Source organism: Galeopterus variegatus, unplaced genomic scaffold (assembly GCF_000696425.1).
Source record: "Galeopterus variegatus unplaced genomic scaffold, G_variegatus-3.0.2 Scaffold735, whole genome shotgun sequence".
In the NCBI taxonomy this organism is placed as follows: domain Eukaryota; kingdom Metazoa; phylum Chordata; class Mammalia; order Dermoptera; family Cynocephalidae; genus Galeopterus; species Galeopterus variegatus.
In genome coordinates, this window is record NW_007726846.1 from 413,697 (window position 1) to 440,867 (window position 27,171).

General features: G+C 34.4%; 1 protein-coding gene across 1 annotated transcript in view; it reads left to right on the forward strand.

Moving 5' to 3' along the window:
• LOC103589879 (sodium/hydrogen exchanger 2-like) overlaps window positions 1–27,171 on the forward strand; it is an 81,930-nt gene that overhangs the window by 27,544 nt on the left and 27,215 nt on the right. Inside the window, 3 exon segments of the mRNA XM_008571932.1 lie at window positions 19,235–19,324; window positions 21,864–21,934; window positions 24,995–25,165. Of these exon segments, the coding sequence (XP_008570154.1) occupies window positions 19,235–19,324; window positions 21,864–21,934; window positions 24,995–25,165 (332 nt within the window).

The window sequence follows — 27,171 nt, forward strand, 5'->3', positions numbered from 1 at the left end:
GTTTTGTTTTGTTTTGTTTTCTCTTCATTGTTGGCATTTTAATTTTAGTAGTAGGTTTTGATTTTTCTTGAGTTTTTATGGCAGTGGTAGTTATTTTTCAGGTACCAAACCCAGTACTCCCTTGAGAATTTCTTGTAACAGTGGTCTTGTGGTAGTGAACGCCTGCAGTATTTATTTGTCTGAGAAATATACTATTTGCCCTTCATTTCAGAAGGATAGCCTTGTGGGGTAGAGTATTCTTGGCTGGCAATCTCTGTCTTTTAGTATTTTGAATATATTATCCCATTTCTTTCTGGCTTTTAGGGCTTGTGATGAAAAATCTGATGTTAGTCTTATTGGGGTTCCCTTACTAAAGCCAGAAATGTAGGATGCATCTTTGATTCTTTCCTTTTTCTTATCTCTCATATCAATTCTTGTGGTTTCTAACACAAAAAGTAGTTTATATTCAATCCCCATGTTCTGTTTTAAAAATGTGTTTTAGGTTATACAGAATTTTATTAATAATATATTTCGATTAATGGCAGACTATAATTATTGGTCCATACATGGCTGGTTTGTTTGCTTATTTATCTTAAATATGATTTTTTATTGTGGTAAAAACACAACATGAGATCTACAGTATTAATGAAATTTTAAGAGCACAATACAATATTGTTTACTATAGGCACAATGTTGTACAGCAGATCTCTAGAACTTATTTATCTTGTATAGCTGAAACTTTATACATGTGGAACAACAACTCCTCTTTTTCTCCTCAAGCCAGCCCCTGACAACCACCATTCTACTCTCTCCTTCTATGAATTTGACCATTTTATACTGCTCATGTAAGGAAAGTGGCACAGTACTGGTCCTTCTATGACTTGCTAATTTCACTTACTGTAATGTCCAGGTTTATTCATGCTGTCACATATGGAAGAATTTCCTTCATTTTTAAGGTGAAATAATATTCCAATATATGTGTATACAACATTTTCTTTATCCATTCATCCACTGATGAAAATTTGGATTGTTTCTGTATCTTGGCTATTGTGTGTAATGCTGCAGTGAACATGAGAGTGCAGATATCTGTTTGAGATCCTGATTTCATTTTTTTTGATATATACTCAGAAGTGGGATTGCCAGATCTTATGGTAATCTTACGTTTTAATTTTATGAGTACCCTGCATATGGTTTTCCATAGCAGGTGCACCATTTACACTCCCAGTGATGGCGTACAAGGGTTTCAGTTTCTCCGCATCCTCACCAGCACGTCTTATCTTTTGCTTTTATGATAATTACATCCTAACAGGTATGAAGTGATATATCATTGTGGTTTTGATTTGCATTTCCCTGATGATTAGTGGTGTTGAGCATTTTTTCATGTCCTGTTGGCCACTTGTATGTCTTCTTTGGAGAAATGTCTGTTCAGGTTCTTTGCCCATTTTTAAATCTGGTTATTTGTTTTTTTTGTTTTTTTGTTTTTTGCCATTGAGTTGTAGTAAGTTCCATAAATATAAAACATATGTTCTTTTCATTGAAAGATTGATTATATGTATTTGTGAAGTACAGATTTGAATATCAATACATGTATACAATATGTGGTGATCAAATCAAGATAATTAGTATACTCGCATTTACAAAACATAATCTTCATGACCCTTAATTAGTTTCCTGCTAACCCCCATCCCCCTCCTCCTATGGCACTTCTAATTAACACAGTTCTGTTCTCTCTTTCTTTAGAAAGTTCGATGTATTATTGTGATTCATTTTCTTTATTTCTATTTCGTTTTTTCTTTCTTTCTTTCCTTATTTCTTCTTCTCTCAGTTCCCACTTATGGATGAGGACATGTGGTATTTCTCTTTCCATGCCAGGCTTATTTCATTTAACATAATTTTCTCTAAGTTCATCCATGTTCTTGCAAATGGCAGAATTTCATTCTTTCTTATGGAAGAGTAGTATTCCATTGTGTTTATGTACACACACACACACACACACACACACACACACACACACACACCCCACATTTTCCTTGTCCAGTCATCTGTCAATGGACATTTAGGTTGATTCCAACTCTTGGCTACTATAAATAGAGCTGCCATAAACATGGGAGTGCAGGTATCACTTCTACATGATGATTTCCATTCCTTTGGGTATATACCCAGCAATGGGGTTGGTGCATCATATGGTAGTTCTACCTGTAGCTGTTTGAGGAATTTCTATACTGTTTTCCATAATGGCTACACTAATTTTCAGTCCCACCAACGGTGTAGGAGGGCTCCCCTTTCTTCACATCCTCACCAGCATTTGTTATTCTCTCTTTTTGATAATAGCCAGTCTATCTGGGGTGAGATGATATCTCAAAGTGGTTTTGTTTTGCATTTACCTGATGATTAGTGATGTTGAGAATTTTTTCATATACCTTTTGGCCATTTGTATGTCCTCCTTTGAGAAATGTATATTCAGCTCACTAGCCCATTTTTTAATTGGATTATTTGTTTTTTTACTGTAAAGTTGTTTGAGTTCCCTGTATATTCTGGATATTAATCCCTTGTCAGATGCATAGTTTGCAAATATTTTCTCCCATTCTGTAGGTTGTCTTTTCGCTCTCTTCATTGTTTCCTTTGCTATGCAGAAGATTTTTAGTTTGATGTAATCCTACTTGTATATTTTTTTCTTTTGTTGTCTGTGCATTTGAGGTCTTATTTGTAAAGTCTTTGCCCAGTCTAACACCCTGGAGTATTTCCCCTGTGTTTTCTTCTGAGAGTTTTAAATTTTCAGGTCTTACATTTTAGTGTTTAATCCATTTTGAAGTGATTTTGGTGTGTGGTGAGAGGTACAGATCTAGTTTTATTCTTCTACATATAGACATCCAGTTTTCCCAGCACCATTTATTGAAGAGGCTGTCCTTTCCTCATTGTATGTTCTTGGTGCCTTTGTTGAAGATCAGTTGGCTGTATACACATGGGTTGATTTATGGGTTCTCTATTCGGTTCCATTTGTCCATGTGTCTGTTTTTATGCCAGTACCATGATGTTTTGGTTACTATAGCTTTGTAATATAGTTTGACATCAGGAAGTGTAATGCCTGCAATATTATTTATTTATTTATTTATTTGGTAAGGATTGCTTTGGCTATTCAGAGTCTTTTGTTTTTCCATATGAATGTTAGGTTTGTTTTTTCTATTTCTGTGAAGAATGTCATTGGTATTTAGAGGGGATTGCATTGAATCCGTAGATTGCTTTGGGTAGTATGAATATTTTCATGATGTTAACTTTTCAAATCCAAGAGCATGAAATGTCTTTCCATCTTTTTGTGTTCTTTTTAATTTCCTTCAGCAGTGATTTGTAGTTCTCATTGTAGAGATCTTTCACCTCCTTACTTAAATTTATTCCTAGGTATTTTATTTTATTTTTTTTGGTGACTTTTTTTCTACTAGTTTGTTGTTAGAGTATAAAATCACTAGTGATTTTTGTATATTGATTTTGTATCCTGCAACCTTACTGAATTTGTTTATCAGCTCTAAGAGTTTTTGGTAGAGTCTCTTGGGTTTTCTATATAGGAATCATGTCATCTGTGAACAGGGACAATTTGACTTCATCTTTTCAAATTTGGCTGTCCTTTGTTTCTTTTTCTTGTCTAATTGCTCTGGCAAGTACTTCCAATACTATGTTAAATAGGAGTGGGCATCCTTGTCTTGTTCCCTTGTCACTCCTCATGCCCACGATGTGAGGGACAGATTCATACTGGTAGCATACCCATTACCAGAAATTACTTTTGTACCCTGTGTCCCCCAACCAATTATCCTCCAACCTTCCTTCCCCTCCCCCTTTGCCCCTTACTCCACTTTGTAGCCCTAGGAATGTTCCCTCCCTCTGTAAGACCAATGCACTACTGTGGCTTTCTTTCCTTCCTTCTTTTTCTCTTTGCTCCCACATATGAGTGAGCACATGAGGTAATTATCCCTCTGTGCTTTGCTTATTTCACTAAACATAAGTTTCTCCAGGTTCATCTATGTTGTTGCAAATGGGAGTATTTCATTCTTTTTATGGTAGAGTAGTATTCCATGGTGTATATATACCACAGTTTCCTTATCCAGTCATCCACTGATAGACATGTAGGTTGGTTCCATGTATTGGCTATTGTAAACAGAGCTGCAATGAACATGGGAGTGCAGGTATCCCTTCGACATGATGATTTCCATTCCTCTGGGTATATACCCAGAAGAGGGCTTGCTGGATCATATGGAAGATCTATCTGTAGTTGTTTGAGAAAACTCCATACTGTTTTCCATAGTGGTTGTACTAATTTACAGTCCCATCAACAGTGTAGGAGTGTTCGCTTCTCTCCACACCCTCGCCAGCATTTGTTATTCACCATCTTTTTGATTATAGCCAGTCTAACTGGGGCGAGGTGGTATCTCAATGTAGTTTTAATTTGCATTTCCCTGATGACTAGTAATGTTGAGCATTTTTTCATGTAGCTGTTGGCCATTTGAATGTCTTCCTTTGAAAAATATCTATCTAGCTCCTTTGCCCATTTTTTAATTGGGTTATTTGGGTTTTTTTTTTTTTTTGCTATAATTGTAAAAGATCTTACAATGAATATCTTAAGAGTTTAGAAATATTCTTTATGACTTAATTAAAACCCTTCAATAAAATGAATGAATGAATGAATAAGAGACTTGCTGGTTCCATATGGAATCCTTAGATAAGGTATAATGGGACAGGGCCGGTTTTCTGATCATTTAAACTGTGAGTAAAAACATTGCTCTATTCCGCAATATTGAAAGATTTCTTTTGGGCCCCTCCTTTATTTAATGATATACTCTAAGTTTTTTATTGCTGTATAATTGCTTGAGTTCTAAGTATATTCTGTATATAAGATCATGCCATCTGTGAACAGAGATCATTTTACTTCTTCCTTTCTGATTTGGGTGCTTTTACTTCTTTTTGTTGCCTAGTTGCTCTAAGACATCAAGCACTATATTAAATAGAAGTGGCAAAAGTGGGCATTCTTGTTTTGTTCCTGATCTTAGAGAAAACGTTTTCAGGTTTTCACTGCTGAGTGTGATATTTGTTATGGGCCTGTCATATAAGGCCATTATTGCATTGAGGTACATTCCTTTTATATCTAATTTATTGAAAAACTTAAAAAAATTATTTTATTGTATTAATTTTTTTGCTAGTTCTTTTTAATCATTTTAAAATATTTATTTTAATTGCTACATTGTCATTTGCATATATTTATGGGGTACAATCTGATATTTTGAGATGTTTTATCATGAAGGAATATTGGATTTTGTCAGATTATTTTTTGCATCTACTGAGATAATCATGTTATTTTCTTTATTTATTCTGTTATTGTGGTATGTCACATTAATTGAATTGCATATGTTGAACCATTTTTGCATTCTAGGGGGTAAATCCCACTTGATCATGGTGTGTGATCTTTTTACTGTGGTGATGAATTTGTTTTGCTAGTATTTTGTTGAGTATTTTTGCATCTATATTCATCTGGGATATTGGCCTGTAGTTTTCTTTTCATGTGCTGTCTTTGTTTGGCTTTGGTATCAAGGTAATGCTGGCCTCATACAATGAGCCTGGAAGTACTCCCTTTTATTCAGTATTTTGGAAGAGTGTAAGAAGGATAGATCTTAATTATTTGTATGTTTGATAGAATTCACCAGTGAAGTCATCTAGTCCTAGGCTTTTCTTTGGTTGGAATTGTTTAATTACTGATTCAGTCTCATTTGTTACTGATCTTTTCCGATTTTCTATTTCTTCATGATCCAGTCTCAGTAGGTGTTATGTTTCCAGGAATTCATATATTTCTTCTAGTTTATACAGTTTGTTGCATATAATTATTCATAGTAGTCTCTTATGATTCTTTTTATTTTGTGGCATCGGTTGTAATGTCTCCTCTTTCATTTCTGATTTTGTATATTTGGGTCTTCTCTCTTTTTTTCTTTGTATAGCTAAGGGTATTTTTTGATGTTTTTAAAAACAATTTATAGTTTTGTTTATTTTTTTCTATTTTTTAAAATATATTTTTCTATCTATTTTTTCTATTTTTTTCCATTCTTTATTTTGTTTATTTCTGCTCTCATCTTTATAATTCTCTTCCTTCTGCTTTGAGCTTAGTTTGTTTTTCTTCTTTTCCTTTCTTAAAATATAATGTTAATTTCTTTATTTGAGATATTCCTTTTGTAATGTAGGCATTTATCACTATAAACTTCCTTCTTAGTACTGTGTTTGCTGCATCCCCTAAGTTTTGGTGTCGTGTGTTTTGTTTTTGTTGTCTTAAATATTTTCTAATTTTCCTTTGATTCTTGTTTGACCCATTTATGTTCAGGAGTGTGTTAATTAGTACACATTTGTGAATTTTCCAATTTTCCTTCTGTTATTGATTTGTAATTTTACTTCATTGTGGTCTGAAAAGATACTTGGTATGACCTCAATCTTCTTAAATTTGTTGAAACTTGCTTTGTGAGCTAATATGTGATCTCTCCTGGAGAATGTTCTATATGCACTTGAGAAGAACATACTTCTGTTGCTTTGGGTGGCATGTTCCATATATGTGTGTTAGGTTCATTTGTTTATAACATTATTCGAGTCTGCTGTTCTCTTATTGATTTTTTGTCTGAAAATTGTATCCATTATTGAAAGTGAGGTATGTAAGCCTTGTACTATTATTGTATTTCTGTCTTTTTCTCCCTTCAGATCTGTCAGTGCTTGCTTTATTTATTTAAGTGTATTGATGTTGGTTGCATATATATTTATAATTATTATATCTTCCTTATAAATTGACCTTCTTTATAGTTCATGAAAGTTTTTGTTTTAAAGTCTGTTTTGTGTGATATGGGTATAGCCACCCCTGCTCTTTGTTACCATTTTTTCATCCCTTCACTTTCAGTCTATGTGTGTCATTAATTCTAAAGTGAATGTATATAAGCAGAATATTGTTAGATCTTATTTTCTTTTTTAATCTATTCAGACACTCTATATCTTTGGATTGGGGAGTTTAACCCATTTATGTTTAAATTAATTATTGGTAGATAAGGACTTTCTAATGCCATTTTGTTAATTGTTTTCTATGTGTATTGTAGTAATTTTGTCCCTCTTTCCTCTATTGCTATCTTCCTTAGTTATTTGTTGATTTTTTTCTTGTAGTGATATGTGTATTTTCTTTGTGGTCACACTCGGGCTTACATAAAATATATTTTTGTTATAGTAGTCTATTTTTTTTTCCTTTTTGTCTTTTTTACTGACCGGTAACGGGATCGCAACCCTCAGTGTCACACCCATACTGGTGATCAGCAACGGGATCGCAACCCTCGGTGTTGCGCCCGCACCGCGCTCAGCCAGTGAGTGGGAACCGGTCTCCACATGGGATACGAACCCTCGGCGGGAGCGCTGCCGCGCTCCCAAGCGGCTCACTCTCCAGTGTGCCACCGGGCCTGCCCTATAGCAGTCTATTTTAAGCTGATGACAACTTAACTTCAATTGCATATAAAATCTCTATACTTTTACCTCTTCACCAACCCTTTATATTATTGATGTTACAATTTACATCTTTTTATATTTATGCCTATTAACGAATTTTTGTAGTTGTTTTTCTTAATACTCTTTGTGTTTTATACTTTATACTGGAATTAACAGTGATTTAAACAAAGCCATTATAGGATTACAGTATTCTATACTTGTCTGTATATTTGCTTTTGCCAGTGAGTTTTATACTTCCATGTTGTTAGAGTCCTTTTGTTTCAACCTGATAAACACCTTTTAGTATTTCTTGTAAGGCAGGTCTAGTGGTGACAAAATCCCTCAGCTTTTGTTTGCATGATAAAGACTTTATCATTTCTTCATTTTTGAAGAATAGTTTTGCCAGGTAAAATACTTGGGGTTGGTCGATTTTTTTTTTTCTTTCAGCACTTTGAATATTTTATTTACTCCCTTCTGGCCTGTAAGGTTTCTGCTGAGGAATCCACTGGTAGTCTTAGGGGGGATTCCTTATATGTGATGAGTAGCTTTTCTATTGTTTTCCCAAACATTTTTTGACCTTCAACAATATGATTGTAATGTATCTCAGTATAGACCTCTTTGAGTTCATCCTATCATAATCATTTGAGTTTTATGAATCTGGATGTCCATTTCCCTCCCTGTGTTTGGGAAATTTTCAGCCATTATTTCTATAAATAAGCTTTCTTCCCTATTCTCTCTCTCTTTTCTCATTCTGGGACTTCCATAATGATCACTGATGGTATCCAATAAGTACCTCAGGCTTTCTTTACTCTTTTGCATTATTTTTTCTTCTTGTTTCTCTGACTGGATAATTTTAAATGACCTGTCTTTGAGTTTGCTTATTATTTTTTCTGCCTAATCAAGTCTGCTGTTGAAGACCTAGTCTTTTGTTCTAGTGAATTTTTCAATTTAGTTATCATATTCTTCAGATCAAGAATTTCTGTTTAGTTCTTTTTTATGGCTTTTCTTTATGTTGTTGATGATAATCTCATTTTATTCATGTATTATTTTCCTGACTTTACTTAGTTGTCTATAGGTGTTTTCTTGTAATTCACTGAACTTCTTTATGATGATTGTTTTGAATTCTTTATCATGCAATTCTTAAATCTCCATTTCTTTTAGAGATTCTCTGATTCTTCATGTTCATTGTAGCTTTTTGTCAATGTGTGTACATTTGAAGAAACAGCAACCTCTCCTAGTCTTAATGAACTGGTTTCAAGAAGGAAAGACTTTTACCAATCTGCCTACCTAGAGTTTGTAGGAGCCTGTCAAATCTTTTCTATGGATGTGTCTTCTTTGGACCTATGTGTGTAAATTCCTAATTAAATCAGAGTTACTGTTTTCTTTCTTTTCTCTCTCTCTTTCTTTTTTTTTTTTTTTCAGAAGCTCATAATCATTTGCTCCCTTTGGGTTCTGTCTTCTGTAACATAGGCCAGGATGTTGGAAACATACTCCATTCCTCTGCCTTATTCCCTGTGGAGAAGATCTGAGTTCTGAACCTTCTCACAATTTTGCTGAGTTGTGCTAGGTGAAGTGGGTCACCTGCCACTTTTCTTTTGTTCTTAGCTGCTCCCACCAAACTATGAGGGTTCTGTCAGCACTCTGGATGAGGTGCAACAGAAACTGGCCCCTTGAGCAGTGCACTGAAAGCTTAGGGACATTTTGGTACACTCCAATCCTCTCCCTCCCTCCTTGGGGAGAAACCTCAGACTGTCCTTCTCTCAATTTCACAGAGCCATGCTGTCCAAAGTAAGTTACCTACCCCTTTTTCTTTCTTCTTAGCTGCCCCCAGATGTTCAAGCTCTGCTGGAATCTGGGTGAAGTGAGACAGAAACTGAAAGGCAGTACATTGAAAGGCTGTAGCCATTGAAAACACAATCAACTCTCTTCCTAAAAGGGAGAAGTTGCAGGCCAATGTGATCTCTCTCAGTGCTGAGCTGTGCCAGTTTCAGGGAGGGCTGATGCAAGTTAAGTGAAATTGTTCTTTTTACCCATTTCAATGTGGCTATTCCTGGTTTTGTACTTGTCTAGACTACTGTAAATTTATAACTGGATTCTGGATCTCATAAAGGTTCATTGGTCCTTTGTTAAATTGGTATTTTTGTGGGGGAATGAGGGCTTTGACTTTCCTATTCCACCATCTTGGTGACATTAGTCTTATTATACTTTTAACAACTGTAAACCCACCACTCAACCTTTGAAATGAAAAATTATTAATAACCTATGTAATGCTCCCCTTTCCTATTCCTTTGCCTCTCCCTCTCACACTTAGCCTATATCCTGAATGTACCACTTACCGTTTTCTTGCCTTTCAAAAAATTGTGATTGGAATCACATATTAAAATCATAGGAACATATGCATAATTAATGTATTGATTAGTTTAATTTTTAACTTTATAAAACCATGTGTGTTTTATGTAGCCTTCTCAAATTTTTAGTTTGATGTTATATTACTAGTATTTATTCCTATTGTTTTGAGTAGTTGTAGTTCACTCATTTTCACCATTTTATAATTTTGCACTTTATGATTATACATCAGCTTATTCATCCATTCCCCTTCAAATTGGTATGTGGGATTTTTTTCTTTCATTTTTCCTATTTTTGTTTTTTTTTGCAAATAGTGCTGCCATGAACATTCTTGTATGTGTCTCCTTGTTGAATTCATATACTATCTTCCATTTCCACCCCAATCATCCCAGCCTAAGCTACTGTCACCACTTTCCTAAACTGCCTTAAAATCTTCACTGTTTCTTTTCCTGCTTCAGTCCCCACAGGAATGAAAGCAATTTTTTCAAAACACAAACTTTACTACTTACCTTTAAAAATACTGCTTCATTTAGGAATTTTTAATAAAAAACAAACGAACAAACAAAACAACTAGTATGGCTATGAGCTGGGACCAATATGGCTCAAGTCTACCTTTGTTTTAATATATATATAAAAGTATATATTTTATTTATTTTACATATTCATGGGTCATGGAACTGACCGTTAGCATCCGTACCCAAGATGTGATGAACAGATCAATACTGTCAGCATACCCACCATCACAAATCACTATTATTCCCTGTGTTCCCCACCCAACCTCTTTCCAACACCCCTCCCTCGTTCCACCCCCTATGTTGCAACCCAAGGTGTGTTCTCTCCCTTTGCAAGTCCAGCACACCACTGTGATTTTTCTTTCCTTTGGTCTTTTTTTCTTAGATCCCACTTATGAGTGACAACATGTGGTTTTTTTCCCTCTATGCCTGGCTTATTTCACTTAACATAATTTTCTCTAAGCTTATCCATGTTGCTGTGAGTGGCAGAGTTTCATTCTTTTTTATGGCAGAGTAGCATTCCATTGTGTATATATACCACATTTTCCTTATGCAGTCATCTGTTGATGGACATTTAGGTTGGTTCCATATCTTGGCTATTATAAATACAGTTTCAATGAACATGGGAGTGCATGTATCCCTCTGACATGATGATTTGCATTCCTTTGGGGATATACCCAGAAGTGGGATTGGTGGATCATATGGTAGATCTATCTGTAGTGGTTTGAGAAAACTTCATATTGTTTTCCATAGTGGCTATACTAATTTACAGTCCCACCAACAGTGTAGAAGAGTTCCCCTTTCTCCACATCCTTGCCAGCATTTGCTATTTTCAGTCTTTTTGATTAAATCCAGTCTAAGTGGGATGCAATGATATCTCAGTGTGGCTTTAATTTGCATTTTCCTGATGATTAGTTATGTACAGCATTTTTTAAAGTATTTATTGGTGATTTGTATGTCTTCCTTCAAAAAATGTCTATTCAGCTCCTTTACCCATTTTTAATAGGGTTGTTTGATAATTTTCTGTGTAGTTGTTTGAATTCCTTGTATATTCTAGATATTAATCCCTTGTTGGATATATAGTTTGCAAATAATTTCTTCCATTCTGTAGGTTGTCTTTTCACTCTGTTGATTGTTTCCTTTGTTGTGCAGAAGCTTTTTAGTTTGATATAATCCCATTTATTTTTCTTTTGTTCCATGTACTTTTGGGGTCTGATTCATAAAGTCTTTGCCCAATCCAGAAGTGTTTCCTCCATGTTTTCCTTTAGTAGTTTTACAGTTTCAGGTCTTATCCTTAAGTCTTTAATCCATTTTGAGTTGACTTGGGTATATGGAGAGAGATGCAGGTCTAGTTTCATTCTTCTGCATATGGATGTCAATTTTTCCAAGCACCATTTATTAAAGAGGCAGTCTTTTCCCCAATGTATGTTCTCACTGCCTTTGTCAAAGATCTGTGGGCTGTAAGTATGTGGGTTGATTTCTTGGTTCTCTATTCTGTTCTATTAAACTGAGTGTCTGTTTTTATGCCAGAACCATGCTGTTTTGGTTACTATAGCTTTGCAGTATAATTTGAGGTCAGGTAGTATAATGCCTCTGGCTTTATTTTTTTGTTCAGGATTGCTTTGGCCATTTGGGGTCTTTTTTTGTTCCATATAAATGTTACGATTGTTTTTTCCATTTCTGTGAAGAATGTCATTGCTATTTTGATGGATATTGTATCGATGCTGTAGATCACTTTGTTTAGTATGGACATATTCACAATGTTGATTCTTCCATTCCAAGAGCATGGAATGTCTTCCAATCTTTTTGTGTCCTCTTGAATTTCTTTCAGTAGTGATTTGTAGTTATCTTTGTACAGATCTTTCACCTCCTTGATTAAATTGATTCCTAGGTATTTTATTTTTTTTGGTGACTATTTTAAATGGGATTGCTTTCTTGATTTCCTTTTCTACTTTAAACTTCATGTATTTGGACCACTATCCCTCTTGTCCACTGTGTTTTACAGCCTTCTTTTATTTCCTCAGACATGAGAAACTTTATTTTATCTTGAGCTTTCAAACATGTTATTCATCCTCCTAGAATACCTTCTCCTAGTTCCTCACATATGTGACTTTTTCTTATCCTTTTAGTCTCATATAATATACAACTTCCTCAGAGAAGCCTTCTCATACCAGTCTATGTAAGTGGATTCCTACTATATACTCAGTGTCTGATATGGTGCCTGGCTCCAGTGAAATGTGCAATGAACATCTATAAAATAAAGAAAGAAATTATTAAATAGTTAATATGGTTGATATGGAGTTGAGATATAAATAATGAACATATATCATAGTAGAACTGTGAAATATATGTGTGTGTGTATATATGTATATGTGTGCATGTATATATACACATACATATTTATATTTTATACCATGGCCTTGATTTCAAAAATATTTAATCAGATATGCTAGTTACTACAGAGATTCAACCATATAGTATGAAATTTTTTCTCTCGACTGCATTTTACATCATCAAATGGGCAGACTATAATAGTACCAAATACATAAAATAGATTGTATGAGGAGATGTCACTGAGTCTTGTTGGTTTGACATTTTTATGTTTAGAAGCAGTAATTTTGATCTATCCCTGCTACATTGAGTGGAATGAATTTAGTAAGTGAAGACAGAGAGTAATGCGAATGGTTTTAAAAATGCAAATATGGAGTCAGCCTTTTAAAAGACTGGGTCATTAGACAGACCTGCTTACACTGGGAAGCTTTTTGCCAGCGATAAGCATGGTTAAAAGGATGTGGTTCTATCCCATGAAAGCATTGTATGATAATTTTCAAATGTCAGAATGAATTTAGTGTAATCTCACAACTCAAATGTCACCTAAAAAGCAAGAATTACACAAAATTACTTGTGGAAGCCATGTGAATTGGATGATCCTTTGACTTTGGGCAATTCAGATGCATTTACAAAAAAATGCATAGTTTCAAAATGGGAAGGAAGCTATTGGGGCGACATGCTCTTTTAGTGAGTTAATAAAACCAGAGGCACAGTTAGGCACTTCTGTAATTTAAAAGAACTGAAGAACTGGTAAAAGGCTAGGACACCCTTAGTTTCTTTTAAATTTCAGCATTAACATTAATGGAAATTATTGCATGCTTCTTTCCACATTTCTGAATAAAGTGAAAATAGCAACTTTATGGGGATATGTTTTCAAAGTGCTTTGAAAATCACTAAGTAGTATGGATGCTCATTTGAAAGCAGTAGGTTTTGTTGTCTATTTGTAGCCATTTTTTTCTCATGTTTCACATCAGGTTTTTGTCCTTGGTTGATAGTTGTCTTCCTTAAAGCCCTTGTTCTCACATGTAAACTCTAAAGAAAATCTGAACTCCTTCTCTTATTTTTAATTTAACCGTACCTTGATTTATAAAAACAAAACAAAACAATATTTTGGGCAATTTATAACTCTTCATTTTTTCTCTCCCTTTCTTTTCTCTTAATCTCATTCTTGCTATCTTTTCTCTCTGTCTATAGAAAGCGAAAAAGCAAACACCACTCACTCTCCTGTTAGTTCATTTGATGGTGATGTTAAGTATGCATTTAACGTCTACAAAACTGGTGTTCCACTTACTATCTTTCTACCTTAAGGCACTGATTTGTTCCTGAAATTAAGTATTAAGTCTGTTTAGACTATGTAGTCAGTTAATCTGTTTGATTAAGGATATAAGAATCAATATACATTGTTTACATTGGGACTCTCAAAATGACATGACATACAAGGGCAGTCAAATTTCTTTAATAGCAGATTATGTGATATGTAAAATTCATCAACCCTGTATCTTTCCCCTTGCTTTTAATTGAGAGTCTTTGCCTAAGGGAAGAGTCAGAGCCTGTAGATCAGATCTGGTAGAAAAAACAGGCATTTGGTAGGTAGGAGCTACCAAATGTGCAACTTTTATTTTGTTTGTGCAACTTTATTTTTCTTTCCTGTGCTCTTATAAGGATAAGTTTAATTCATTTTTTTTTATAATTTTTATTTTGTCAATATACAATGTAGTTGATTATTGTGTCCCATCACCGAAACCTCCCTCCCTCTCCCCCCTCCCACCCAGGTGTGTCCCCTCCATTTTCTTGTTGTAAGAACTTCAAAAAAAAAATTGTGGTTGTTATATCTTCCCCCCCCCCCCCCCCGTTTTTTTTGTTTATTTTGTTGTTGTTGTTGTTGTTTGTTTGTTTGTTGTGTGTGTGTGAGTGTGTGTGTGTATGTGTGTGTGTGTGTGTATGTATGTGTGAATTGATTCATTCACCTTTAGCTCCCTCCAATAAGTGAAAACATGTGGTATTTCTTTTTCTCTGCCTGACTCGTTTCACTCAATATTATTCTCTCAAGGTCCATCCATGTTGTTGCAAATGGCAGTATTTCATTCGTTTTTATAGCTGAGTAGTATATCCAAAGGAATGGAAATCATCAAGTCGAAGGTATACCTGTCCCCAACGTTCATTGCAGCACTCTTCACAATAGCCAAGAGCTGGAATCAGCCCAAATGTCCATCATCGGATGAGTGGATACGGAAAATGTGGTATATCTACACAATGGAATACTACTCAGGATAAGTTTAATTCAAATGAGCCTTTGCCACTGTGATGTAAAAGCCAGATTAGAAGATTAATAATCAATAAATCTTTACTAGAAGTAGTGGCCAATCAGTGCTCTCCATAATATAATTTTTAGTTTTAGCTAGACCACACAATTGTGTGACACTGTGCAAAGTGATTTCACATCTATGATTTTACTTTATCATTCATGTTACTTAATGTGGTTGATGTAGTCAACAAATATTTGTTGAGCAACTACTACTTACTAGGTTGTTTGCAATATAGCAAAAACAAAATAAACACTGATTTTGGCTTCTCTAAGCTTATGACCTAATTAGTATAATTGTTTTTAAATGTTTAATAAGACTTCTGACACTTCTGCCTTTGCCTCCTGTCATTATTCGTAGCAGAACTGGCAATATGTTTATTTTATAGATCATCAGACAATGGGATAATTACATTTAAAAACACAGTGCCTTTTAGCACAAAAATATAAGAAAACTTAAAGTGCTATCCTCTCCCATCCTCAGAGAGCACTAAAAACCCTAAGAGTTCTGCGTGTGTTAAGATGTTTTAATCATTTTGACCTCTGACTAATTTAGGAACTTTTTTTGAACTTCAAATATCATCTCTTATTCTTAAATTGATGTCATGATATAGTAAAAGATCATGGATTTAGAATTAGGTAATCTGAACTTGAGTCATATCTCTGTAAAACTTATTGTATTGATATTAGGAAATCTCCTAACTTGTTTTTGGTTTTCTTATCTGCAAAATAAGGGGTGTCTTTGTCTGTTGTGTGTTGCTGTAGCAGAATACCTGATACTGGGTCATTTGTAAACAATAGAATTTTATTTGGCTCATGGTTCTGGAGACCAGGAAGTCCAATAGACTGGTGCCAGCATCTGGTGAAGGTCTTTGTGCTGCGTCATCTCATGGCAGAAGGCAGAAGGGTGAAGAGCATGGGAGGGTGAAAGAAAGAGACAGAGAGGGCCATACTTGCTTTTATAACAACCCAATCTCACAATAATGAATACACTCTCATGATGATAATATTAATCCATTATTGAGGGTAGAGCCCTTACAGTCTAGTCATCTCTTAATGGTCCCACCTCTTGGATTTGTCACAATGGCAATTAAATTTCAACTTGAGTTTTTGAAGGGACATTCAAACCATAGCAATGGGTTTTTAAATGGGGTTGCTATTGGCTTTTTGGGTAGGACAGTTCTTTATTGTTTAGCATCCCTGACCCCTGCCCTCTAAACATCAGTAGTAAGCGCCATTGTGACAACTCAAAAATGCATTCCCTCCAATATTTTCAAACGTCTTTTGGGAGTGGTTCAGAACAGTTGAGAACCAGCTGGCCATCTTGTATTCCATTCAGCCCTAAAATCCTTATAAATCTTTGGAAGTCTCCAAAGAACAACTTGGCTTAGAGTAGCCAACCATGGAAGTTCTTTTAACTTCCCAATCTATCTGCATCTGCTTCCATACTTTTTTTCCCTCTTCCAAAGGGGATGGAATCTTCTGTCTCAAGCTATGCTCTGTAATCTATTTCTTTCTTTTTTGCATTATCAATCATTTCTTTTCGCCACTGAATATATACATTATTCTTAACTCAATCCTTTCCATCAGCTTTAAACAGACTCAAATCACTCCTGTTTAAAACACACCATAAAACAACTAAACTAAACTAACATACATTCTCTATTGATCTTTGTTGTTGCCAGCTCTTTTATTAAGGTTACTGATGGGCATTTTCCATCTTCATTTGACTTGAGTTCTCAGTAGCATTCCATGTGGGCCAATCTCCTCCCTTCTTGGAATATTCTCTTTTTTTGTGTTCTGTGACAACCCACTTTCTTATTTTCCTCTTACCTCTCTGGTGCCTCTTGCTATCTCCTCTTATTCCCATTGTTACATCAGTAAATGTTGGAGTTCCTCAGGGACTGACTCTGGACCCTTTCCTCTTCTCACTCTTTTCTCTTTCCCTGATGATCTCATCTATACCCACACACAGCTTCATTTACTGACTATATACATATGACTTACAAATGTGTATCTCTAGCCTAAATATCTCCTCTAAATTTTAACACATATGGCTAACTCTTTCTTTTACATTCTCGCTTGTATACCCCAAAGGCATTTTAAGACTTTCATGTATAAAATTGAACTTCTGGTTTTCCCTCTCAACTTGGTTCTTACCCCCTTAGTCTTTCTCATCTAGGTTAGTTTTTCTACCCTCTACCCTTTTCCTCAAGTATGAAATCTTAGCATCATCTTCTATGCCTCCATCTGTATCACATTGCCTTCCTCCACATAAATTTGGTCACTAAATCCATTTTTCTCCATCTCCTCTGCCATCACCCTAGTCCAAGCTAAAACCATGTCCTTTTTGTTGTCCTTTGCTTACTTCTAGAATGGCGGAACTTCCTGTGGGGACCAGCACTTGAGCTCTGTGGTTGAGCCTAATTGCTGCTTTGCTGCTGACTGTCTGAGGAAAGCTTTTTGTGCAGCTCAGGTTTTAATTGTTGACCTTGTAAGCACTTCCAGCTCTTGTGAGGTCTGGTACACCCAGGTTGTGTGGAAACTCTGTTCTGGGCCTGAGTCTTTTCTGCAAACTGCAACCCCTGCAGTTTTATATTCCTGACCAGTCTCCACTGAGTGGTCTTGTGCTGATTGGAGGGCAGATCAACTGTCTATGCTGTGCCCCAGTGTTTCCCAGGTGGTCCCGTCTCCCCCACTGCCCACACTCTAAGAACTTCCCATTGGATGGGCCATGTCCTTGTCTCTTGCAGTGATCCACAAGCCTCTGAATGGCTCTTTTTTTCAGTTGTCTGTGGCCCCTTGCTCCTATGTGGGTCCATGGGAACCCTGTTAGTGGTCTAGCTGGTCTGGGAGCATCAAGGCCTTCTTCTACCCTGCAACCTCTGATCAACTTCATAGGAAGAGCACAGCTGCAGCTTTTGCCTGCTCTTGCTTGCTATGCTCACCAGGGTCAGCCTTGAATTTGCTGGGGCTCAAAGTGGTTAGAGTAGTCCTTTCTTTCTCTTATCGCATCTCTTCCTGACTTCATGAACTCCGTAGGTCTCTCCTCCTTTTCCACTGGGCTCTAGAGGCCCCAGCTTGGCAGTTGTTACTTTTAAATAGTTGTAAATTGGTTGATTGTGGGAGAGAGTAATGCTGTGTACTGTCTATTCCACCATTTTGACCAGAAGTCTCTAGAGTGATCTTTTTGAAACATAAGCCTGGTAAAGCCATTTTAATGGTTTCCAATTAGTATTAGTTAAAAAAAATTAACATGGTCTATAAAGCTTTGCATGGTCTAAGAAGCCTATCTTTCCAGTCCTGTTAATAATATGATCCCGCTGCATGCTACAACCCAGCCATATAGGGTTTTCAGTTTCTCTAATGTGCCATGCCTTCTCTTACCATAGGGTCTTACCAATGCTATTCCCTAAGCCTGGAATGCTTCTTTCCTCTTCATGTAGTTAATATCACTCATCTTTCACGTCTTAGTTCAGGTGTCACTTCCTTAGAGAAAACTTTCTTTAACCCATCAACTTAAAATATATTAGTTTGTCACAAAAATTGCTTCATTTCCTGCAGAACACTTATTTCAGTTCATATTTGTTTGTTCATTAGTGCAATTATTTGTCAGTGGCTCTCTCCCCAAGGAATTACACTACATTTTAGGCTCCATAAAGCTGTGAACCCATTCAACTTTCATTCCCTATTGTAACCCCAGTGCCTAATATAAAATCTGGCACATAATAATGCTCAATGAATATTATAGCAGAATTTAATGAACGGTCATTAATATAGAATGTTTTCTTTTTTTTATCATTCCCCTTAAGAAAAATTTAAAGTAGCATGCCAACAGGACTATTATTCCGCTTTTGATGCATGATAAATAATAAGGGCAAAATGACGAGCTTGAGGTAATTGGCAGATATTAAAATGAAAATCTCTTGCAGCACTTTGACTTTGTGATGTGACTACTTCCTCCTTTTTTTTTTTTTGGCAGCTGGCTGGTACATTCCTTCTATTTTTGAAACATAGTGGTAGACTTTTTTTTTCTTTTAGATTTTATTAGATGATCCAGATTTTTGTATACAATATAAATTCCCCATTAACCTCTGTGAGAGTAATCACAACACTTCTCTCTGGTGTTAGCTTATGCCTAATGATTCTTCTGAACTTCAAGATAATGTTTTAAATTCCATTCCAATCACACACACACACACACAAACACACACACCAGGGACATATTGAAGCACTAATTTCATATGAAAGGACTGTGGCTTTTTGCTTTGTCATTTTGTAGGGGATGACCATCCGTCCTCTTGTTGACTTGCTAGATGTGACAAGAAGAAGAGAGACCTCTCCAACTGTAAGTGAACAAATTCTCATTAGGGTAAGTAAGTTGTCTATATATCATCTAGGTAATCTTGTTGAATATATGTTAGGTCTTTTTATACTTGGAATTTTCTCTTTATAAAAGTAGACATAATTTTCTGACTTCTGAAGAGGTATTTGTTATTTTGCACTCATTTGTAATTTAAAAATAAAATAAAACAAAATAAAAGAAACTTCTTCTGATTAGGGAGTGAGAACACTGAGAATCTGGATTTTAGCCTTTGTGCTGTTGCTACCCAGCTTCCCATATTATCTTGAAATAGTCTTTCAGCTTCTTTGTGGATTTAGTTTCCTCAGTAATAAATTAAAATGGTTGTTTACATGATCTCCTTGGGCCTATCCAGGTTCAATAATCATGAATTATAAATGCTTTTACTTCAAGTTATTATTATGAGTGCTTTTAATTCCTTTATTGTGCTACTTCTTAATACTAGGCTAAATTATTCCTGTATCTTATTTTATTTTCTATTTCATATTATAAAGCAATTTCTTATAAATTTACCTGTGTAGACCATATGTAATTTTGGGGGGCATAGTTAATTCTTTGGTGGGTTTTTTATAATACCATGAATGGTTGAGAAATCTAAAGATTTTAACAGTTAAGTTGCAAAACACACTTTTTGAATTAGGATTTTAGAAGTACCCAGAATTGAAAGGAAAAATGCCTCATTTCTGCATTGGAAGTAAAGAGAGGGTCAGAGAAATGTAAAGGTGTAAACTTTATATCAGTTACTTTTATCTTACAGAAACAGAATTTGAAATGTTGATTATAGTATTGGACTATATTATAGAATATAACAATCAAATAGTGAAATATAGTGAGTCTTAAGAGTGATTTCAAGACAGATTTATTAATATTAAAAAAAGCTTAAAACTTAAAAGAGGGGAAGAACATTCAATGACAACCCTGTTTCTATCATCAATTTGGCACATATACTGGCTTTCTGCCTGTAAAACATGTAAGTTTTATGAATACTTATGTGTGTAAGAATGTGCACATATAAAAAGAACTAATTCAACTCTTTACATTCTTTTCTTCACATTTTAATATTTGATTGCTCAAGTTGTAAAAAGAAATCTGTTGGTGTTTTTATTGTACTTGAATGAAATTTTTATGTTAATTTGGAGGAAATTCATGTTTTTACTGTCCGGTTCCTGCCACATGAGAGAGTGACTTTAATGACTGCATAATACATTTTACATTGATAAGAAATAATTTATTTAAACAATTTATAGAATCAATTCAAGCTTTATTTTCTTTTTCCAACATTTTATTTTATAAAAATGTCAAGCCTCAGAATTCCAAAGAAAGTTCAATGAGGACCTATATATACTTTCCTTGGATCCGTTGTTACCTTTGCTATAATTTTTATCTCTCTGTACATACATGTTATTATTGTCATTTCCTGAATCATTTGAGGCTAAGTTACATTCTGACCATTTCCCCACTAAATACTTCAGCGTGTATTAATATTTTAGAAGAAAAAGAACATTTTAGAGCATAACCAGGATCTATTTATCAAATTCAGAAAGGTCAAAATTGATACAATAGCATTATCTAACGTAAGTCCATATTCAAAATTTTGCTAAATATCCCAATAATGTTTTTAGTAGTACCTTTTTCTTCTACTCTAGAATTATGCATTGCATCTAGTTGTCATATTTTTTAAATCGCCTTTAACATAAAACTTTTTCAGCTTTTCATAATCTTTCATGACACTGGCATTTTTGAAGAGTACATCCAAGTTGTTTTGTAGGATATCACTCAAGTTAAATTTATTGATCATCTTCTCATAAGTAGATTAAAGCTATGCATTTTTGTGATATTATATCAAATTAAACTTTTAATCTTAGTATTCAAAGCCCTTTGTTAACTGCTCCCTTTTCCCCACCCATATTTATCCAATCTTCTTTTTTATAATTCTCTTATAGAATTCCTTATTTTCTCCCATATATTTTACTCATGTTCACATTTCATAGAATGACTTCCTTTTACCTTCATAATCCCATTTAATCAGGGGCAGTCTCACAATGCATATTTTCATATAAGCCTTCTCTAACTACACCTTTTTCTACTTCTTTCCTAAATTTGCCTTTTTTTGTTGCATTTGTACATATACACCTGCTACATTTGAACTTGATCTCTATCTTCTTCTTTAAGTCTTCGTGCCTCTCCAATTTGATTCTAAGTCCTTCAACGGCAAGGACCATGCCTTTTACTTCATTTCTTCTGTGGTACTGAGAGTAGATCTTTGGTAGATGCATGAATCTGTCATATGGTACTGATTGAAATGTACATTTTTAATTTCAAATAGAGCATTTCTAATACTTACATTAGAGATACTGCCAATATCCTCACAAGTGTAGATGCTTCTTTTTTATGTTTACTCTGAAAAGTGTGTAGGATTAAGCAATAAGTATGTCAGATGAAATCAATAAATTTGAAAATGCTTTTGATGGGTCTTTTTGTCTGGTAGTAATTGACTATGTTCCTTACATATGCTATATATTTAGACACATCTTTTGTTCTGTTTCAGTTCTTTGATCATTTATTGGCTGGCATAGAAGATATATCAGGACACTGGGGACAATATTACTGGAAAGACAAGTGAGAATTTGCCGAAAGTATACCTGTGTACATGTGTAGAAAAAAGAAACAGCATGACTCTGCTTCTGTTTTTGTATATTTCCACTGGGGATAGTTGAACTTTATTTAAATACTTCTTATAAAAAAGATTACAACTAAAAACAAAGGTCTTTCCTTTTCTTTTCCTTACCATGAGAGACATGACTGATACCAAATTCAGACTCTCAAAATAAATGGTGCACTATAAAAATTTTAAGCCATCCCTTTCTCTTGGGAGTATTATGCACACCTCCAGAGAGAAGAATTTTACATCAGATCATTTTACTATCCTAATTAAACCTTCTAATACCTTGCCCCTTAAAAAATCCAAACTGCTATTTACAATAGCCAAGAGTTGGAACTAGCCCAAATGTCCATCATCTGATGAGTGGATAAGGAAACTGTGGTATATCTACACAATGGAATACTACTCTGCTATAAAAAAGAACAAAATACTACTACTTGCAACAACATGGATAGATTTAGAGAAAATTATATTAAGTGAAACAAGTCAGGCACAGAAAGAGAAATACCACATGTCCTCCCTCTTCCCCCTCCCACCCCACAATGTCCTTTCCGTTTGCTTGTCGTAATTAAGTGAAACAAGTCAGGCACAGAAAGAGAAATACCACATGTTCTCACTTATTTGTGGGAGCTAAAAATAAATAAATAAATAAACACACAAACAAATCCAGGGTGGGGATGTGGGGAAGAAGACAGAGTAACCTCAGAAATTCCTTCGACTATTTAAGTCAAGTGAACAGATATGATGTGGAGTGGGGGGAAGGGTGGAAAGGAACGGGTAAAGGGGCATGAAAATCAACTACAATGTATATTGAGAAGTAAAATTTTTTAAAAAAGAAAAAACAAACAAACAAACAAACAAAAATCCAAACTGTTTACCTTGTTTTACAAAGCCCTGTATCAGCTGGCTACTGGCTTTCTTACCTCATCTCTCCCTGCGATCTACTACACCACAGCCATATTTTCCTTTCGTCTGTTTCTTCAACACATTAAACACAATTCAGCATATTTCTACCTTAAATCCTTTGCATAATGTTCCTTCTGCCTGGAATGCCCTTCTACCTGATCTTTGCATGCCCAGCATTTTCTCGTTACTTAAATTTTAGCTTAAATTTCATCTCCTCAGTAAGTTCTTTCCTTACTGCTTAATCATTCTCTATTACATCAGTGTACTATAATTCTCTGAATAACAAATAACTCTCTTATATTTTAAAGTTTTAGCTTTCTTATTAAATGATATTTAAAATTTTTATTTTAAAAATATAATTTCTATAAAAATATGTAATTATTTTTATTTTATGTTTCTCTTCCACTAAAATATAAGCTACACGAGGGTGGTGACCTTGTCAATCTTGTTACCTTCTGTAACTGCAGCACTTAGAAGAGTTCCTTCCATACAATAGGTACCCAATAAATATTTTTGAATAAATGTATGAGTGACATAGGATTATAAAAGGGTCATTTTTTCTGCTGACACTAAATCCAGTCCTAGATTTCAATCCAAATGTTTGAATTATTATAAATTATGATCTACTCCTAAATTCCCTGATAGCAATACATATTAAAATCTGGTACTTCAGCCTAGATTCCTAACAGGAGCTGTGTATAATACCACATCTGGTTTTAGCAGCAAATACCTGGCACAGGTGCTAGGTTTGATGTAGACATTATTTTATGTCATCTTCCAGGAGGGGTGTGTTGTAAAATAAAATTAAGGTCAGAAAACCAAGAGAAATCAGGATAGTGGTTTCTCCAAAAGCAACTTCAAAGTCTGATAAATAAAATAGATTCCTTTACCCTAAATATAAATGGAAAGAGTCTGACAAAAATAGATCTTTTTCACATGTTTCATTTGGATGCTTATCACAGGGAAAGGATATAAACCATGAATGGGAGTGTTTATACTCATTTCTTTGCCTTTCCTGATAAGTAAAACAGCAAAACAATACAATATTGTTATAAGAATTTGAGGTAGTTACTTAGTTTTCTGTTTGAGTATGTTCCATGTAATTTTATGCAGTAAGACTTTTGTTTATGAAGGAGCTACACAGCCTTTGAAAACTTTATGGTTGCACAAATTTGGGTCATCTCCTTTCCGTCTTCTTCTCCTTGCTCTCATCCTTTGTACATAAATATCCTCCTCCCTTAAAATAGCATCTCTACCAAGCGCCATACATTTTTGGGTCCATTTTTTTTCTTAGGTAAAACTTGCCTTTGTAACATTCTCCAGTTTTTTTTGTTGTTGTTGTTGTTGTTTGTTTCTTTGTTTTTGCTTTTTCTAAGCCTAATACTGCCACCTCTTGTCTTCTTAAGCACATTTCAGGTTGGCAGTTTGAAATTACAGTCGAGGGAGCCGCAGACGCCTGGAATATCAGAATATGCCTTTTAATATGTAAAAATTTGTAAAAGAAGTAAACCTCAATCAAGTCTTTCAGATTACTACGCAGTTTTTTAAAAATATAACTTTATTGGCCATAAATCTATAGTTAGTTGAACATTTTCACTTAGGTGTTATTAAGCTGTGAGTTAACATGATTTTTCTTTCATTTTGTGAGTTTATTGTGCAAGTTTAAATCCAGATTCCTTAAGCAAACGTTTAACAAAGGTGTCCCATTTATTTTTCCATTCTTTGAAAATAAACTGTATTATGAAAATAAACTGTATTAAGTGCCTTATTTTTTCATAGCTTTCTCTCAAATGCAGATCCTGCTTGGCCAGTATTTCAGTCCTTAGTGCAAGAGTTTTTTCTTCATAGTCTGCTTTCCTTTCGCCTGCTTGATTCTAGTGGGGTAAACCTAAAGCTGTAATTTTTTCATAAGCACATATTTGAAGTTAAATTAGAATTTCTTACGAGATTTTTTTCTCCCTTTACCATAGATTAAATTTTCCATTTAAATGAAGTAAATTTGGAATAGGCAGTAGGTGAACCAGGTCTGGGACCTTCTGACTAGAGTGTAAAAGTCCTGAAAAAATGGAAATAAATACCTGTGATTTCTATTTTATTTGCTTCTTGAACAGATTGGAGTATTTCAACAGCAGATATCTGCAGAAGGTTTTACTCAGAGAATATGACCATCCAAAATCAAGCATTGTGCTACTTTATGAAAAGCTTGAGAGAAAACATGCCATTGAGCTGGTAGAAGCGGGCCAGTTATTACACACACCATCTAGTACATCTTTGCTGTAAGTGTGAGTGTGTGTGTGTATGTGTGTGTGTGTGTGCGTTAATCTTTCTAATGAGATATCACAGAAAAATTAAAAAATTCTTCAAAGTGCCTTCCCTTTAAAGCACAGTTTGCCTTTCCTTGCATCACCTCCTGGAAAATCATAAAGAACAACTAAGATAAAATTGAGGATGTTTGTTTGAGTACCACAAGCTGCATTGTTTAGCATAGACTAGTGACCAGAAGTTAATAACATAAATTTTGTCTATAAAACTTCTAGCTTCTAAAAGTATTAAAAAAATACCTTTCAGGAGATACATGTTTGTATTTTTATTTTATTTAAAAATTCATGTTAAGCAAAATAGTTTATTGTAGGCTTTTGTTGATTAAGAACTAAATTGAGTGTTAAAAGTTGTTTAGTTTGTTTTTAATGGAGAGAATCAATAGAGAAAAAAATATATATATAAGTTGGGATTTCCTGACTTTAGATCTGTAGGCAATTGCTAAAGAGAGAGAAGAGAGATCCTGAAAATGGAAAATATAAGGAAGGAGAAGTTATAAAGGGGGAAAAGAATATTATTATAAATATTTACTGTGAATGGTGTTTGCGTAGAAATTTGGTGTTTATCTGCATCATGAGATTTTTTGAGGGGAGGGTTCTTTTGATTACATTTTTATAGGATATTTTTATTCTTTTAATGTAATTTATTTTAACTGGTGTGAAGTAACTGTAGTTGCATATTTAGCCAAAGACAAAAGAATTAACTAAGTTATTGTTGTATTCCATTGGATGCATCTTTTTCGACCAGTCAGTGCTTAATTTGACAGGAATGTATTTTGTCAGTGGATAGTTCATGTCTCTGTTCTGCATTCAGAAGCCGAGGCCTAAAAATTTAGTTCTTTTTTAATAGTTAGTAATTGGCTAGAATGCTGTGTAGCAGCATTCTATTAAAGTGATACAGATATATGTAGCATATATTGATATGTGAAACTATATCTGGGGTGCATTGTTAAGTGGAATAAGAAGCTTGAAAAGTAGAAAGTTCAACATGATCATTTTTTTGGTAGAAAATATAATCTATAAGCCTGTATCTGTATCTTTGTGTAAAAAATCCTGGAAATGCATACACCAAGAGTTAATTGTAGTTTTCTTTAGGTGTTAAGATAATTTGATTTTTGTATTCTTTATATATTTTTTTCTGTATTTTTGGCGGTATGTATATATTAATTTTATAACTAGAAAAAATTATGCAGGCATTTAGGAAAGGGAATTGTAATAATTGACAGTAAAACAGAATGTAAGGTAAAAATGAACAAAAAATATCCCAAATACAAGATTGGGAATCCTTTGGGAGTTCCGAACAATTGACTGAAGTTCAGGGATGCCTTTTCAAGAATGAGTTAACAAGTAGCACCGGAACAGGATATCAAAATATATTACAATTTTTTTTAAAGAGATCTTTAATTAGGAAAGAACATAATTTTCTTTAGGTTTTTTGACTCGCCTTTTTAAAGTGAACTGCCCGGAACTACTGAAGTTTTTTCTTCTATCAATTGTGTCAGCTGAATCTTCTACATTGGCATGGTGGGCTAGGTAAAGATAGGTAGGTGATGATTATAGGCCATCTTCTGTAAATCCTTGTGTAGATTAGGCTTTGGATGTATTTAGGGAGGGTATCATCATTGATAATTTATCAAGCCAGATATATAAAATTAAAATACAGTGAAAGGCTCAATATGAATTTGATGTATTTGAGAAGTATATATAGTAAATCTGATTAATTTAAGACCCTAAATGTGAATTTTATTTCATCTAAACTCTCATTGTTGTCGTAATGACCATATAATTATTTAAATTTCTCTTGATTTAATAATATAAATTTGACAATAATATTAGGATAGGAAATATACTAAATCTTTATGATTTGATGTCCCTTTTTAAATAATAATGTCTTTCAGAATTTGAATGGAGAATAAAGCATTAATTGCATGAGTATCATAAAAATATTATTCTAAGATAGTATATGGGAG